Here is an 18,876-nt window from a genome sequence, read left to right as displayed (position 1 = left end):
AATCTTCGATACTCTCAGACTGAGTTAAGCGCTTCTGCCCTGATTTCTCAGAGTTTTCCCATGCCATCATGATGCATTGCAAGTCTCCCTTCAGGGAGTGGGTCCTCTGCCTGCTAGACTGGGAGTAGCCAAGGAAGATACCCATCCTGACCATGTCAGCATCCTTGGAACCTGGCACACTATCGGTCACATCCCATGGCCGAGAGTGGGCTGTCTATGAGATACATTAGGAAAGGCGATGGACCCAGGGCCCTGGATGGGCCTTTGGGAAGTGAGAGCCGTTCTTTATTCACAACCCCCAGCTACCATGTATGTAAGAACCAAGGGATGTTTACTCTCATTCCCAATCTTCTCTTGAACAGTGTAAACACACAGACTGTACAGTGAACTTTCCATGATTTTATTATATTTTTCCTCCTTATTAGATTAACTATCATTAATCATGTCCTGGAAATGGCTGGAATCTTCCTCTCTGTGGGTAGAAAGCATATGGTGGGTCAGATTTTGTGTTTGTAACAGGGAATTTAAGAAAGTGGAGTATCTCCTCGTGTAACTAAAGTTCTAGATCTCTGGGTAGCATAATGACTAGGCATCTGGAGCCAGATTCAAATCATGCTTTTGTCCATTCCGTGCCTGTGGGTTAGGGGCAAGTGACACTCCGTGCTTTACTTTCCATGTCACTGAAGTAAAGATGAAGTTAACAGAGGGGTCAGCAGAACCTTCTAGAAGTTTTATTTCCCACCTCCACCAAAGATGACAAAAACAAAGTGATGTCTGTTGTTCATCTAAAAGACAGCACCTAATAAGCAGTTCATATCGAGGCTATTATATGTTAGAGTTTATGATAGTAAGGATGATAAAAATGATTACAGCCTGATCATGTATCACTGTGTAATTGTTACCTACTAATTGCTTCATATGTACTTGATAGATGTTGTATTTCTACATCAGTGGGGGGAGCATGTCTCATGAGGAAATGGGATTCGGAGGTAAAGCACTCAATCATGGCTAGAGTTCTTGGTATTGAGCCAAGCCTCTCATAAAACTACAGAGAATTGGGGTAGTTTTGTTAGACTAAGAACTGGAAAGTTAAGACATTAGCTTGATGTTGTTGTTGTTGTTGTTTGGGGGGTGGTAGTTAGCAAAATCTAGCCATGTTTTTTCTTTGTTTTGTAAAAATACATTTTCTACTGGGTACAGGTGCCTCACACCTGGAATCCTAGCTATTCAGGGAGGTGAGATCTTAGGATCACAGTTCAAAACCAGCCCAGGCAGGAAAGTCCATGAGACACTTATCTCCAATTAATCACCAAAAAACCCTCCCCAAAACTGGATGTGAAGCTGTGGCTACAGTATTACAGCACTCGTCTTGATCAAAACATAATGGAGTGCTAGCCTTGAGTTAAAAAAAATGCCCAGGCCCTGAGTTCAAGCCCCATTAATGACAAAGAAACCACAGGGGGGATGTGTGCAAAGACACAGGATGCTGGCACGTTGGAGGATGGCACTCACTCTGACTATCAGCTGCAGCTGGAGCTGGAATCAGAGAGGAGCCTAGGTCAAAGCCACCAGGAAATTCTTCCTGGAAGGAAGATTTTCAACTGTTCAAGATGGAAGATTCCACTTTTCAATTTTATTGTCTTACTGGAAAGGTCTGGACTGGGGACACCAATTAATTCTAAATGCTACCATACCATCTATTTCTTGGTACCAAAACATTTTTTAGGGTAAATGACCAGGTGTTCCGACCTGCACCTCTCCTCTTAAAGATCCACGTAGGATTCCAGATGGTAGACAACAAAGCTGCCTGTAAGGATGCCTGCGACAGTTATTCAGGGGTCTTGCAGCAATCGTGCAGTAATTACCACAGTTGGTATTAATAACAGCAGCTACACTAGTGGTAACCAATCACACACCCACATTGCATGAAATGTGCCCAGTGCAGGACCTAACCCAGGCACTTGACTTGATGCTTCACAGTGCCCTGCATCTCTATGGTGTGTGTGTGTGTGTGTGTGTGTGTTCTTTTGGATCTTGATACCAATAAGAGTCTTTCAGAACAAACAACCAGACATCACTTAGTTTTATTGTGTCTTAGGGGAAATAAAACCCATGAATCTTTTAGAACACCTCCAGCATCTCTGAATCTCTTGTTTCCAGAGGTAACAGTGTGGTGGAGGGAGGATGTGCATGTGACTTGGGAGGAAGGCAAGTTCTCAGCAGTGTTGTTGGGAGCTGATCTCTCTGAGTCTCTGCTGCTCCTCTTGGTTGACTTGGTTCTCAGCACCTCCTGAGCGGTGGCAAGAGTGGCCATGTTCTTGTCCTTTGTCCCTCCAGGGAGCAGTTTCAGACTAACATGACAGAGGGTTGATGCATAGCCAGATGACGGAGACGAGCTCATTTCTTAACCAGAATAAAAGTGAACTGTGAATTGTATATCCAGCCACCACCTGCATATATGGAATGAAGGAGGGGTGATAGCCACATCTCCCCAAGAGTTGCTGTTGCTGCTGGTCCACAGGGATAATTACGACAATGACAATGTTGGCTGGGAGACGTTAATGGAAAGCTCACGAGTATTGATTCTTTAGACACGGTCTTTGAGGAATCTGACATCTTCTCATGATTAGACTTAGGCAAATGGGAAGAATCCTTCTTCTCTTCTTTCCAATGTACTTCATTTCCGTCCCAGTAAATAAACATGCCAGGTACTACTTCCTTTTCACACCATGGAGTTTTCTTCTTTCCCATGTCTAAATCAGATTCTCAAGCTATTTTTCTTTCTTGCTCGCCATGTAGAAATAATAGCATTAGATTTGGACCAATATCGTATTTTAACAAAGCAACAGAGATTGGCATGTTTCGTGAGCAGAGCGGGGAGAGCCTTCAGTAATGGGGTTGGAATTCACCTGGTTGCTGACTTGGGTTTACAAAATAAACCAATCCTCATTTCTGACACGTGTTCTTGGAATCTTGGTTTCCCTTGTGTACTGGAATTTAGAATTTCCTCTTTGCAGGTTTTTTTCCTCCCTGACCAATTCTTTTACCTTCCACATTTGTTTGGGTTTCTCCCTCCTCCCCACATTTGTTTTTTGATTAAGCTTTCTTTTTTTTTCCTTTTAACCTTTGAAATTTTCCTGTGGTTTCGGTCTAAAATGATTTTTCAGCCTTGTGGGTCTGATAATAACTTCCTTCAAAATTTATACTAATCATGTGAAACTGGTTCATAACCCATGTGGTGTCTGGAAATAGTTACTTTTAAATGACTTTATGCTGAAGTGTAGTCATATTTTTGTAGAAAGGCTGTGATCTGTTTTTAATTTATAGCAGTTTGAAGTTGTATTGATTTTTTTTCTGCTGATATTTCAAATTTCCCTTCATGGCAAACACCGATAGTTGATTAACCTCTTGGCTTCACTGTCAAGTGGAAATAACTTTATTTGCCCAAGTGGATGTCTACAGATTAAAAATTCTTAATTCTAAGTGGGAAACAAAAGCTTGAGAACTATAGAGTGCTGTGGTTGCTGATGGAATAGGTAGTCAGTGGCTAGTGAAAATCTTGACGCTGTACTAGCTGGGTGGCCATTGGCTCATGACTTAATTTTTCTTTTTGAGGAACAGTTTCCTCATCTACAAAATATCAGTGTGGTATTTTCCCTGCTCACAAGGGCTGTTAGGAGAACTGAGATGAAGCAACATGGTGCCCAGCTCATTAGGGGAAGTGCTTCACAAATACGAAAAAGTACCACTATCACGGTGAGTACTTGCAGCAATAGTGGTTAAAAATAATAATAACCTTGCACATCACTCTCTTTAGAGTAGACAGGACTGTTGAAAGGCTTCTCTAGATCTGGTTTCTCCAGAACTCTGTGGCTGTCATCCATCCCCTCCTTTGGCTATTACTGTATTTTGGCCATTGTTAACTCCTACTCAGAGTTCCAACCTTTGGTAGCTGATTGCTGAGTATGAAAAGTATGATCCTTGCCTTTCTGAGATGTGCAGTTCAGCCTTATCAGGGTGGCAGTTCCCTTAGTCAATCAGTGACACATACAGGTTGAGACTTGGCTTCAAAATGAAGGTGCACGGTGCTGTGAAGGCCCTGTGGAGGCGGAGGCAGCTCTGAATAAATAAAAATGGTGTTTCCTCCGAGGGGTGGTGGAACAATACCAAACCAGGCACAGAAGAAGTATGTGGTTGGCTGATATCTTAGTCTTTTGAGCTGCTGTAACAAAATACCATGAAGTGTGACTTATAAACAGCAGAACTTTATTTCTCAGAGTTCTGGAGGCTGAAATCAGAGATCCAATAGTAGCATATTCAGGATCTGGCGAGGGCCCTGTTTTGGGTTGCAGCTGCCAGTTTCCTGCTGTCTGGGCCCCATCTCTAAAGGCACTAATCCCTTCACGTGCTTTCAGAGCCTAAACCACATACCCCAGGGCCCTGAATCCTAAGACCACCATGTGTGGACTATTTTTTGAGGGAAAATTGTCGCTGCTGACTTAAACACCGACTCAGTGTTCAGAGTACTGTTCATTAGGGTTGATTATCTCAGTCCAAACAAAATGCTTCCTGATAGCTCACACCTGCTGGGCAACCCTTTCCCGTGAGTCCATGTACTTGGGCAGCCTTTGGTATGGAGACCTTCAAATGAGGCACGTGATAGGGTAATACGCCAGGGAATTGAAGGACGCTCACAGGAGGATGTCACGCGGTCTGTTCAGTGTGGCTACCACGTGACCTTGAAGAAGTCCAATTCTGCCTAGGATATCCAGTTTTACCTCCATGACAAGCAAGGGGAGTCCTTTGAATGCTTTAAATGTTATTTGTAGAGACATGGCCGACTTTGGGTGAATTGTGATTGGCATTTTATCCCGTTGTTGGGGCTGGCTGATTCTGCGTTCTTTCCTTCTGTGAAAGCTTACCTTCCCCTCTTCTTGTAGATACTGTGAACTTTGCACTGGCTATAACCCTCTGCCAGTCCATTCATGATGTCAGTATAGAAAAGGACTGGGTACTTGCGTTAATAATCTCCTGCTTCAATGACTTATTCACTTACTAGGAAACAAAATCCATTCTTCTTATTCTAGCCAAAGGGTGTGATTTTTGTACATCACAGTTTTGCATAGGAACCTGCTCTGATGAGGGGGAAATGGGCCAGAAACATAGGCATTCAAAGTCTGTGTCAAAGTGTTATAAAGGAAAGCCATGCCTGGGCCAGGCATGAGGAAGTGGGGTGGGAATTGTATGCTGACCATTTAGGGAAGTTCTGAGAGTATCACATACACAGGAGAAAATGTTCTAGATAGATAGGGTCTTGTACTCTTTGTCTGGGATGGCTTTGAACTACCATCCTCCTGATCTCTGCCTACCAAGAGCGCCAAGAATCGTGAAGTAAGCAGCCTATTTTGACTAGTGTGACTAGTGTGCTAGACAGCAATGACCTCTGGTTTATCCATAGGAATGCAGCAGGTCTGGCAATTCCTGACGGGTGATAAAAGATGAGATCATCCAGAAAGACAAAAGGAGTCCATGTGTCCTCTTCCATGGGGCAGCTGGATTTAACTTATACACTGACAAGTGAATACTTTGGGTGGTATGCAAGTGTATACAAATGTATTAGCTAAAATATAGTGGATTCAAGGGTGATCTCAAATAGCATAATTCCTTAGAAAAGCAGAATCAAAGTTGAGCAAAATAAAATACCCCAGGTACTCCAAAAGATGTGGCGGGAGAGGGAACCAAGAGGAAAGGGGTAGAAGAATGAAGAAATGAAAAAGGGGAGAGTGCAGGCAAGAGTCCAATGTATATATCCTACAAAATTCAGAGGAGTGAGGGAAGGGGTATGTAGGGGAGAGATGGGTGAGAACGTTGAAAGGGGTGACATTGATCAAGAGGCATTGCATTCATCAACTGCCTTTTTAAATGGAAACTCCTTTGTACAACTACTTAAAGATACTTTCTTTTAAAGAAAGATGAGACCTAAGGTTCTTTGCTTCTTTCAACTACCCAGTTGCTTACACGAGGCCCAAGTGCCCTCCTTAGTCCTTCTCTCTGCTCATTATTCCTAGTTAAATCCCTGTGAATCTGCGTCCTCCCTGTGAATCTGCGTCCTTCTCTTCCATTTGTATATCCCTCAATCCATTGGTTGTTTTTATTACTCTTCTATTCCAAGCAGTAGCTACTAATGGCTTTTCCTCCTCAGCTCTTCTTGACTTCCTCCCCATCGCAACCCAGCCCTCTCTTGAAAATCTTTTCGGAATTGACAGTTTTCTCAGGCTAGAGTTTAAAGTCTTCTAATGAACCCAGCAGCATTTGTGGGTTTATTCCCAGTTGTACAGTTCTGCCTGTTTCACGTCCACCGAAGGGAAGTCTTGCTAATAATCTGACTGCATATGAACTTTTTCATGTTTATAGCTGCTGAAGCATCTGTCCCTTCCAGTGTCAGTAGTGGATGAATGCAAATGCACATGGACCTTCTACGCTTCACCAATCAAATAGCCACAGGCCACTGGACCCTGCTTTCTCATTCACCTCTGCCTATATCCCTTGTTGTAAGAAATCACCCCAAGGATGCATTCAAATCCTCTTATTTATCTTCCTAGTTCTTGGGTGGAGATGGGTCTAGGTTAACGGGGGTAAGGGAACAGGCTGGTGTGTGTGGGGGGGTGTCCCTGGTCAGAACTTGAGCTTCTTAAGGCCATAACCAGCCTAAGGCTTGAGGCCTAGGCCACTGCTTAGCCCATTCTAAATGTTCAATAGTTGCTGAATGACTTAATTGGATAGCCACCCTCTGTCACAAAAAGACTTTCCCAGATTACTGTTCCCTGTGGAAAGAAAGAAAGAGAGAGAGAGGAAGAGCGAGGGAGGGAGAGAAGAAGGGAAGGAGGAAGGGAGTGAAGGAGGGAAGAAGGACAGAAGGAAAGAAGGAAGGAAGGAAGGAAGGAAGGAAGGAAGGAAGGAAGGAAGGAAGGAAGGAAGGAAAAAGTAACATGTGATCTTATGATCTTATCTCCTTTTTGTGGACCTAGATGACCCCCAAGCTGGGGCTATTCTAGGTTTTTATTTGCTGTTGAATCACATCCCTGATTCTCCCCCCTTAAAGATGTCTTCATTTAGTTAATGAACGTCAGTTTCATTAGAAGCTGCTCTCTTGTTGCAAAAGCATCTTTTGGGTCATAACCCCAGATTCTTGGGAGGCAAAGATAGAAGGATCATAATCTAAGGCTAGCACCAGGCAAAAACACAAGATCCTATCTGAAACCACCTAAATAAAGCAAGCAGGGCTTAGGCTGTGGCTCAAGTGGCAGAGCACTCACCTAGCAAGCAGCAGGTCCTGAGTACAAACCCCATTACTACACTCCCCCCTGAAAAAAAGGTAAAAAAAAACCCAGTGCATTTGGACATTATTCATTGAATCAACACATACTTACTGAGAATCTGTTATGCATCAGTCACTAGCTATTGGTTCCGAGAAATTGCAAGGTCTGCTGACCTGACTGCTGGTAGGGAAAGATGGTCAGGGAGCACAGTGCTTCCAGGCAGGAGTGCTGGGAATACAGTGGGCTCGCTCAGTGCTGGCTGAGTCCAAGGTACTAGTCGAAGTGGTCATGTAAACCACGTACTGTATACATAACACGTTTGTGTTTTCAATGCCCAGAGCGAGCTTGCATCCGAAACGTGTCCTCTCTGTATGGTGAGGAAACCGAGGCACAAGGGACACGGGTCTTCTGAGCAGTAGAGCCAAACTTCCAACCCAAACATGGAGTTCAGTCTGTGGCTATATGAAATTTGGACTCTCAGAGGACCTGTTTAAGTTTAGCAGATGGAGAAGAGCTTTCCCAAAAGAGGAATGGGACTTTTTAGGAAGATGGTGTTTATCATCATCATCATGCTCCTGCTAGAGAAAGCCAGAAACAGGTTTAGCAAGTTTAAAAAGAACAGGCAGGAAAGTAGGAAAGGCTGGGGGAGGGGTGGGTAGGAGATCCTGGTGAGAGATGAGGGAGGCTAGAGAGAACATAAACGCAGGCAAAGATGTCTTGTTCTGGGCTGCATGGACGTGGATGTATCTGTAGCTGCACATGAGAGCAGTCGTCAGCGCTTAAATAAACCCCTGGAGAGAAAAGGCCCAATTTTCCCCGGTCTTGTTTGTTGTGGATGGACTAATGGTAGATAGTGGCTGTCATCTCCAGTCACCTAGGATCTTAGCCATGGTTGGTTGGAGAGTCAAATAAAACTCTCTTGGCAGAAGTTTAAAAACTCTGAGCATCCTGCCGTTGGTTTTCTTCGTGTCATCTTGGGAAGCCATGGACAATGTGCTCTGTAATTGCCCCTTTCGAGGAAACGACAAAGGAGCAGACAGACAGAATTCTCTTTTAAAATACTTTGTTTTCCCGTGCCAGAAGTGCGCATGGAGTTTGTGGCTGGGCAGCCAGGAGGATGGCCGAGCTCCCTCTACATGCGTGTCTTTGAAAGGTGTGCGTTTTGCAATTGGTACCATTGTTTCCATTGGTAAGTGAGAAACCTAGAAGTCCTTGGCTTGTTGCAGTGTAATTCATCTCACCGTGCGGGGGACCTGAGCCCCCTCATATTTTGAATAGAAGGAAAGGGATCCCACACAGCCTGATCTATAACCAATGAACCAAAGAGCGGCCAAAAGGGCCACAGTGTGGTGGCTTCCTGTCACAGTGTGCTCGTGACTGGAACAAGACCGGCATGATGGCTGAGAGAACTAAGGATCTAGGGGACCATGAGGGAAACTCAGTCATTCGTTCCCTCGGTCGTGTGGTGGTGAGTTAACAACTTACGCTCTGTCTCCCATGTTCTCCAATCCATGGCTTAATAAGGCTGAATCTGGACAGAGGGTGTTAGTTTAGTGGAATGTAATTAGCTCTTGGCAATTTTTTTCTTTTGCTCCCAGGCTCCCTCCTTCACCCCCCTTCCCCCACTTCTGTTGGGAATGGCAATTTGGGTGCACCAGAGGATAGCTCCCTGAACAGAGCTCTTGACTCAAGGGCAGTCTTCTGTAGTTTGTTTCTGCATGAAGGCACCAAGAATTCGCAAACTCACGGGCCCTGCGAGGTTAAATAAACTATGCTTCTGTCCCAGCCTTCTAAGAAGGCTGTGTTTATCTGCCAGGCTCCTGTTCACAAGGTGAACCATTCATTGCGCTCTTGAGGCATGCCCTTCCCCTAGCAGTGTACTCTGCGAGCGTGCATATTTACTGCTAAGCAATGCTAAAACGAATTTTATGTTAGTCTCATTTTATGGATGAGGGAACTCAGGCCAAAGGAGATTCTGCAAGGGGTCCAGTGTGGCAAAGAATTTAAAGTGTGAAGTCAGAACCTGAATCTAAGTTGACTCAGAATGCATGTTCTTTTCCCTTTACTTCACTAGCGGCCGATTATAAATACTCCAAGGTATTACCTCTTTAATGACTAGATGTGCAAGTGACACATTTGTGGAATTGACTTTCTGCTGTATGATCTGGCAGACACAAAAGAAAGAAAAGATAAATGAAATTCCTCAGTTCACGAGACATGTCTTAATACATCAGAAATACAACAGCCAGGGGCTGGTGGCTCACCCCTTACAACTTGTTTACTCAAGAGGCTTAGAGCTGAAGGATCACAGTTTAAAGACAGCCTGGGCAGAAATTAATTCCATGGTACTCTAGCTTGAGAGAGAAAAAAAAACAGCAAAAATCCAGGCTGGAGGAATACCTCAAGAGGTAGAGTCCTAGCCAAGCAAGCATAAAGCCCTGAGTTCTAATCCCAGTGCAGCCAAAAGAAATGCCTGCAAAGGTCACAAAGTCAGGGGTGTGCAGACACCAGCTGTTAGTTCAGAGGAGGGTAGGAAGCGGGGACTTAGAACTGGGAGCTGCTGCCTTCGGCAGAAATGGCTTCCACATCACAGAGTTACCTGCTGATCTTCCCAGGTGAAAAACTGAACAGACTAACTTTCAGGACCCATCGAGTCCAATCTTTCCACTTAGAAGACAGAAAAAAAGCCTGAATTCTAGGTGACAAATAACCTGCCAGTAATTGGTTTTGGCCTTTTTTAAAAAAAATGTATTTCTTGATATTATAAAAGTGATGGACAGTTACTCAGTGGGTGACAGCTACATAAGTCAGATGAAAAAAAAAGTGCATTTCTTTTTGAACAGCGTCACCCTCTTCCTTCGCTCTCTCCCAGTTTTTCCCTCCTGTCCCCACCCACAAGTTGTGTAGTTCATGTTCCACATGGTGTCTGGTACCCTTCCCCTTACCTTCCCAGAGACAAACAGACTTAAGACACAAGTCAATGGGCTGGGAAGGTGGCTCAGTGGTAAAGTGCTTGCCTTGCATGCCAGAGGCCCTGGGTTCGATTCCTCAGCACCACATAAGCAAAAGGAAAAAAAAAGCAAAAAAAAAAGACACAAGTCAAATGTAAAGACAACAAAACAGCCATAGCAGCAACAAACATCTCTCATTTCAATTTCTTGGAGTTCATTTCCTGAAGTAGTATTTGATAGGATCACAGGTGCATAGCTGTTGAGCCTTGGTGATCTGCTCCTATGAGTATCCAGCAAATTCTTTGATCTTCCCAGATCCTGTTTCCTTCCTCTGTAAACGGAAGGGGAATTGCAAACATCGCCTAATCCTATGATTATTTTCCTGGGATTTACAATAAGGCAGGGAGCAAGGGGAAGCACAAGATAAATAACTGCAGAAAATTGGGACCAGCCGTCTTCAGCATGGCGGTCACCCTTGGGAGAGCTTATGAATCCCAGCTTGTCATCCAGCCCCTCCCTTTCTGCGGCCACCCAATGGGCTGGTGCCACGTGGCATGTATTTCCCTGCATGTTTAACAGCTGGTTCCTGGCATGGCTTCCTGTTCCAGCTGTCTGTTTAACAAATGAAGGCTGTCAGTTCCAAGAGAGGCAGGGCAGGGCAGGGCGGAGAGCTTGACATAACCCATCACCACTGCAGAAACAAGTAGAACCATATGTCTTCCTGGTGGCGCATCAGCCAGCAGCAGCCTTGGGGATGGAGAAGCATCATTTACTCCAAAAGAAAAAGAAAAAAAAAGACCAAAAGATTGTTCCACTAGCTTGCAAACATAACATCCTATTTGTGCATTTCTAGCTGGAATATAGCATGCCTGTCAGTTGTTCCTTCTTGGAAAGACATTATTTTCAGCCAACATGTATTGAGAGTTGACCACATGAATTCCTCACTCACCAAACTTAGCAACCAAATAAACGGAACTTAAATAGCAAGAGATAACAACAATCTGATGGTCAGATTGCAAGGAGTTAAGAGTTTTTCCTAGCAAGGGATTCTAAACTTATAGCAAAATAGGCACCTGTTCAGATATGATATAGAAGGTCTAGACTTTGATATGTGGGTAACCTATATTTCTAATGCTTAGATATTTCTTTTAAAAAGGGAATCTAGAGCAAAGATGGTGTATTAATGAGACTTGATACACTATAGATAATAGGTAACGTGTGCGTGTGATGTCAGTTCCTCCTGTCTAACTTCTTGCCATATTTCACAATTCTTTCACGGCTATACGAGTCAGAAAATCCCTACAGGGATGCACTGCTGGAGTTTTCTATCACATTGCTTGGTTCTTAGGGCTTTTCCCTTCCGAACCTTTGGCTCCTTTCCACTGTTGAAGTATTATCCTCAGAGATGGCCCGCCCTCATTTCATCCTTCCCACAGAGTCCAGGATGTCCCTTTAGGTCTTTGGCATAATCTCAATGCCACACCAAAGCCATCTGGGTCCTCAGGGCACAGAATCAGGTACGACATTATCTCTGCTTTGTGGGATGATTTAGATCACCAGGACTAAGCAGAACCTAGAGAAATAATAGTCCCTTCAAAGGGGTCTTCAGAGTGTGCTGTGACCAAGTGCAGGATGGGCTGGGGCCCATCAGAATGAGGACCTGGGAGGGAGACATATCTAATTCATCGGTTGTGTTCCTCTTCCATAGTAGTGGCGGGGGGGTGTGAGCAAATCCTTAAATTCTAGGCATCCATGTCTTGCTTCATTTTTAGGTCTTCCTCAGCACTGAGCATGTTATGTGATGGGTGGAATTAGTCCACAAATATTTACAAAGCATCTACCATGCGTGAGACACTGGGCATGCAAAAGTCAGCAAGACAGACACACGTCCCAGCCTTTGTGGCACTCATTGGGAGCAAAGGACAGAAAGCACAGAAGGGAGCAGCTCCCTGTGGGACCAGCAAGTGTTGATAAGGCACGTTACAGGTAAACCAAACTGACTGATGTTGAAAAATGACAGGAGTTAGTTGTGTCTTGATAGACTGTGATGGGGAGAGGGTTCTAAAAGAAAGAAGATCTCTAGGGCAAGGCACAGAAAGTAGCCACCACAGAAGATTCTGGGATGGGAGCTTGGCCTTCCTGTTTCTCAAACAGCCGTAGAACCAGTGCAGCTCTAGCTCAGCTAAAAGGAACAAGCGATAGACAATACCAGAAAGGCTACCTGGTGGGATAATATCCTGGGTATAATATCCCTACTCTTGGTCAGTGACCGTTCAACGCCATGCTTTGGGAAAAGTAACTATGGAGCAAGAAAGACTAGAGTTTGGCAACAGGGGAATGAGCTAGAAGGTCATTCTGTTGGTTTATTGAGAAGTGACGCATGACAGATTGGCCCAGGGTGTGAGCTCCAGAGATCTACTCTTAGGTTGATATTTGCTAGCATTCTCCCTTCTCCTCCTGCTGGTACTGGTGGGGGTTGAACACAGGGCCTTGTGTTCTTGCTTGGCTTTTGTCTTTGTGCTCTACCACTTGAGGCATGTCTACCATTGTGTATTTTTCCTAGTTAGAGATAAGAGTTTCATGGATTTGTCTGCCTGAACTGGCTCTAAACTTTGATTCTTAAGATCTCAGCCTCCTGAGCCACTGGTGCCTGATGCCTTTTCTTGTTTTGCTACAAAGAATTAGTCTAGATTTTTACTCTTGACACTCTGAACTGCAGTATGTGGAGCCAAGATAGTTGTCTCAATAGACGATGGCTATATTTTTTTTAAAAAAATCACTTTCTCAATATAGAAATTTCTATTAAACAATTGAGTAGCCCACTGACTTCATGGAATAAGAGGGAAAATAGAAAGCTTCTAAACCGGTTGGTCTAGTCCAGGCACTTAAGTAGCTTAAGCCTTTGATATTAGTTCAACCAAGTAAGGAAGTGAGTAAAGCTGGAGGGCTTTCAGGATAATTCACTGGTTTTTTTTTTTAAATTCCCTCCCTCTTCAATCACTCTGTCTTTAGGGGACTATAAATGGGGCCTTTTGTCTTGTTACAGCCGGGAAAGGAAGAAGGGAGGGCATGGTTTGGATGAGGGGCCCTTGCTCAGGGGGAATGGGGAACCTGAATTCTACCTGTTGCTTCCTGCTAGGATTTCCTAGCTGTAGGGTTAAAGAAGACATTGCACAGCCCACTCCTGGCCTCACTCTGGGGCTATACAAAGAGATTGTTTCATGATCTTAACTGCTGCTGATGGTACCCTGACATCGTTCGGCTCTTGGGTACAAAGCCTAATATTAGGGTATCCCCCCCACCGCTGTACAGCAAAGGAACCACACAGGATAGGAAGATAGTAAAGAGTGGTTATTAAGAAAGAGGAATTGCTATACATCTTGTGGGTGAGAATGGCAGGGAAAAACTGGGAGAGACCAAGAGAAGGGGTGACGTGGTTCAAAAACAGAAATGTATTCATGACCTGACTTTTGTAACGATTCTGTATATCACCTCTACACTAACAATGAAATATTTAAAAAAGAAAAAGGAAAAAAAGGGGAATTATGCCTTAAAGGTGAGGTAAGCAATCCAGCTAAAGTCTCACTGTGTAGAAGTTCTTGGAGGCTGGGGTTTTATCCAAGATGGCAGGGTTACTAGGTGGCGCAGAATGAGACCCTCCCCATATGACTTAGCCACTGAGCAGAGACTTCCTGTTCCTCTTTGCTCTTTCTGATTTAATCTTGACATAGGGAGTGGGTTCCATAAGGGTATAGACCATTATCTTATTCACTGATGCTGAGTGTGGACTACCAGGTGTGAAAAAAGGAATCTTCGTAGCCCAAGGTGTCTCCCCATTCCTGCTCACGTCTACCTATCTTCCTTTTCTAATGGAACTCATCCCCCACCTCCTAGTTACATACCCCCAGCTTGATGTGATCTCTGCATCCCCACTGCTCTGGCATGTGGTGATAGACTAAACACCACTGTTTGTTGCCCAACAGTAGGGAGCATGCGCCAGTGGTTTCTATCTATGATAGAGGCTGTGTAGAAAGAAAGGAGGGGCGTGGAGTGAGGACTGGCCAAAGTCAGGACACAGATGTCCTTCGTTGAGGAAGCCCACCAGCAGACTGTGGCCTGAAGATTATTTGCCAGTGGGAGTGGCGAGTTTTTGGAAGCGCTACTGCTCTGAGGAGATGGCATCAAAGCCAGGACACTGGAGACAATCCAAGAAGTCCAGGACCGATCTGGAGAAGGAACACATGTGTGCACAAAGACCGCTGAGTGTGAAGGACTGAGTAGATGTTTGGAATGGTGTGACACTGAGGGACAGGGGACAAAGGCCTACAGGGAGCAGGATGTACAGGAATCTGTGAGCCCCAAAGAGAGATTCCTAACCGAGTCCAGGGTAGGAGTGGATATCCGTTGGGTTAGAACTCCAGGTTGGAGAGGACAGGTGAGGTTTGGGGTTAGTAGATAAATAGTTCAGAATGTGGACTAGAAGCTGCTAGAGCCATGGCCCAGGTGAGAGGTGGATGGGTGGGCACCTGGGAACGTAATGCAGGCGATTTCTGGAATCGTGGGGCTCATTTTAACCTTTCATTCTGCCTGTCGATCTTCTCCAATCATCTCTGTGAGGATATGACTAGGAACTATTTTGTGAAGCTTTTAAAAAAATACCCAGTATGTACCTGGGTGAGCCAAATGGTCCATCTGGACATCCAGCTTCTAGCTGTGTCGGCCCATAAGATAAGTTCTCCGAAGGCAGTAGATACTTGAGGTACTGGGACACTAAGGTTCAGACCTACATTCTAATGGGAGCTTATGAAATCATGATAGAATACATTAGCAACACAGTGTGGGCATTTATATCTTCATCACCCTCTCCCATGTTTACTAGCATCTGCCAGGCAAAGGCAAACAGGATGCCCCAGAGTTAAGTCCTGCAAACCCACATACACATCAGAATCGGCAGCCTAGCTGGCAGCTCAGTGGTAGAGTACATGTACACGCCTAGAGTGTGTAAAGACCTCGATCCCTATCACCTCCCTCCCCGACCTCTCTCTCTCTCACACACACACACACACATACACACACACACACACATACACACACAAACTTGATAGCATAGTAGCAGTGAGCAGTAGTTCAGGAGATGGAGGACCATCCGCCTTACTAGTAGCCATGGCAACAAGGTATGTAATGATGCAGATAAAATTGGGATGGTAGATGTGGAGCCATTTCCTGTCTCTCCACAAGAAGTTGTCACTACACAGATGCTGGGAATGGCCCAGGAGAAAGGGGGCGCATGCGGGATGGATGCATGGCATCACAAATGTGTTCTCTTGTGTTTGGCTCTTTAGTCAGGTCTGATAAAGACGCGAAAAAATGAATTCCTCATCTCACCGTTACCTCAGCTGCTGGCCCAGGTACATAACTACAGTTCCCCGGCAGGCCACCAGCCTCATGTACTGTATAAAAGAACAGCCGAGCAGAAGATCCAGCAGTACCACGGCTACCCCAGCTCTCACCAGACTTCTCCCGGTCACTCCCCAGGCCAGAGCCCCCCTGCACCCCAGAGTCAAGAGACAGAGCACCACCCCCATCGAAGGTGGCAAAGGCAACATTTTTGTGGACGACGCAAGAAATGTATGTAAGGAAAGTTTTTTCTTGTTCTGTGCTTAGGAGGGACTTGCTCCACAGGTTGTCTTGGGAGTGGGTGGGGCTGCCCACTGCAGGTTAGGATCTGGGCTGGGCAGCTTCCCCACTGCCCTGGATGATGGTGGGTCAAGGAAGGACAGGTAATCATCCCGACGGCCCATCTGTCTGGGTTAAATTCAGAAATACTGAGATGTGGGCTTAAGGGTTAGCTGCAGGTCTCCACCTTGGTTCTTGGGAAAGACTTTGAGATGACCCCTTGATGAACCAAATTGGAGGTGAATCTGTAGGTGTGGTTGGGTGTTCCTTCTGGGGACAGGAAGAAGAGATCGTCCAGAAAACAAGAACATGGGCTCTAAAGGGAGGGGGGAGTGCCACATGCCTGGTGACTTTGGGAATACTTTGTGAGCCAGTAAGAGCTCTGGAATGTTCTTGGTCAATATTGTACAATAGAAATATCATGCAAGCCCCAGATATAAATTAAAAATCTATAACAGTCATTTTAAATATGTGGGAGGTCAAATTAATTTTAGAATCATGCCCTCTAACCCCCCAAAACAGATAATATCATCATTGCAACATATAGAAGAATTTCTAATGAAATATTATGCATTGTCTTTTCACATTATATTTGGGAAATCTAGTGTTTAGTGTGTTCACTTTTTAATTCTATTAGCCAGGCGCTGGTGGCTTAGATCTGTAGTCTGAACTACTCAGGAGGCTGAAATCTGAGGATCATGGTTCAAAGCCAGCCCAGGCAGGAAATGTCTGTGAGACTCTTATTTCTAATCAACCACCAGAAAACCAGAATTGAAGGTATGGCTCAGAGTGGTAGCGGCTAGCCTTGAGCAAAAAAGCTTAGGGCCTTGAGTTCAAGCCCCATGACTGACAAAAAAAATTACTGTTATTATGAAGGTGTTGTACAGACAGGTTAAAGTTACATACGGCAAATAAAGAGTACATTTCTTTTGAACAGTGTTACTCCCTTCTCTCACTCTCTCCCAGTTTTTTAGGTTTTTTGTTTTGTTTGTGTTTTTGTTTTTTGTCAATTGTGGAGCTTGTATTCAGGGCTCGGGCACTGTCCCTGAGCCTCTTTGTGCTCAAGGCTAGCATTCTACCACTTGGGCCACAAGCCACTTCTGGGAATCACAGAGACTTTTCTGCCTTAGCTGGCTTCAAACTGTGATCCTCCAATCTCAGCCTCCTGAATAGCTAGTATTACAGGCGGGAGCCACCAGCACCCCACTTTTTAGTGTATTTTTATGGCTCAATTTCAATTCAGATGATCAGTTTTCATGAGAAGTTATCTGTATTTTGATTTCCACAAGTTTTCAAGTTGAAAAAGTCGATTTCTATAGTCCAGTTGTCTCAAAGGTACGAGCTTTCCAGTTGCTGAGAGAAGTATTACAAATGTAAATTATATTAAATAAAGAATTGGATTTATCTGTTCACCAGCCACATTTCAGTGGCTCTGAAGCCACACGTGGTAAGTGGCACTGCACTGAACGATAAGGACCAATGAGGGCTCTTAGGGATGAGAGGAGCGAGCATCACAGGACATTCATTGCGAGTTATCATACAGAAAATGTTCTACCATTTCAACAGGCTTTTGTTGGTGGTTAGCTCCTCTTTAAGGACCATCCCATTAGTATCTCCCAGTAATACTGGAATCCATGATACCGTGGTGTTATGGTGGTACTGCTGTGTATGTAATATGAGACATCAAAGCTAATGTGTAGGGTTACCTTATACATGGTTATCCTGCCCTTTTCAAGAAAGAAGCAACAGAGACCCAAGACGATAGGGCTAATGAATGGTGAACTTTAGTAGAGTTTGTTTTAAATCTAAGGCTGCATGATGTTCGATCCTGTGTTCTCCTTCTGTGGAAGGCTGATTTTCACTAGTTGTTGTAGTATTACAATCTTCCTTTATGACTTCAGTCCAACATCACTGTCCTCTGTTTTCCAAATGCCATTGTCTTTATCTCTCCAGGGCTCACCAGACTTATCACTATTCGCTCACGCCAGGTGTTGTGCCCGTCTCAGCAAGCACCTGTAGGTCTCTAATCAGAGTAAGGCCAGTATAATTACTCTGTTAAGCTTTAAACCCTTTATGACAAGTTTTTGAAATCCCACACCTGACTTGTTTCCTCTAATAATGAAGTCAATATCAGCTTTAAAAGTCCTTTATTTAGCCACTTCCTTTAAAAATTATTTTTTATGATCCTTTAGTTGTACAAAGGGGTTTCATTTGAGCTGCGAGTACGATGCATCTTGAGCAATCTCCCCCCAACCTCACCCATCCCCTCAGCTGACCTTGTGCCATTTTTCCTTATACACTTCGAATATTTTGCCTGCATTCACCCACCCTTTGACCATTTCTCGTGTGTTGCATTTAAGTTTATGTTGATGAAACAAAAATAGAAGGCACAGGTAGTGTTTCATAAGAGTTTTGTATTTTATTCATGAAATAACATATAAAATATTATCAAGTCAGCTCTGACTAGTAATGTATATTTTCATAATTTTAGGGTAATAAGCATTTCCTCCTTCAAAGACCTCTACTGATTTTTGTTGATTGCCTTCTGTACCAAGTAGAATAGCAGTTTTTTCTTTTTTCTTTTACTATTTTTGTCTTTTTCTTTTTTCTATTTTTTCTCTTCAGAGTATTTTTCAGTGACTAAATAAATCCACCCATCATCTACCCATCCATAGATCCACTGATCTACACTTCCACCCACCTACAAGTCCATCCATCCATTAGTCAACTCAGCCATAATTCCACCCAGACACTGGTCCACCCATCCCCTGGTCCATCCAGCCATGCATGAATACACATCTATGAAATAGGTCTTTATTCATCGCTTATTAGGTACAAAACATCAAGGCAGGTGTTGGTGATGGCATTATTAGTGAAGTGAGGGTGGCATCGTTTTTCTACCCTTGTGTAGACATTGCCTTGTCTTCCTC

The 18,876-nt window shown here is 44.2% G+C and overlaps 1 protein-coding gene across 1 annotated transcript in view; it reads left to right on the top strand.

Moving 5' to 3' along the window:
• Positions 1-18,876, top strand: part of Adamts18 (ADAM metallopeptidase with thrombospondin type 1 motif, 18) — a 99,605-nt gene that overhangs the window by 23,626 nt on the left and 57,103 nt on the right. Inside the window, exon 4 of the mRNA XM_013012695.1 lies at positions 15,613-15,898. Within this exon, the coding sequence (XP_012868149.1) occupies positions 15,613-15,898 (286 nt within the window). The remainder of the gene's footprint in view (positions 1-15,612; positions 15,899-18,876) is intronic.

Source organism: Dipodomys ordii, unplaced genomic scaffold (genome assembly GCF_000151885.1).
Source record: "Dipodomys ordii isolate 6190 unplaced genomic scaffold, Dord_2.0 Scaffold18, whole genome shotgun sequence".
NCBI lineage: Eukaryota > Metazoa > Chordata > Mammalia > Rodentia > Heteromyidae > Dipodomys > Dipodomys ordii.
This window is presented reverse-complemented; position numbering and strand designations above follow the sequence as displayed.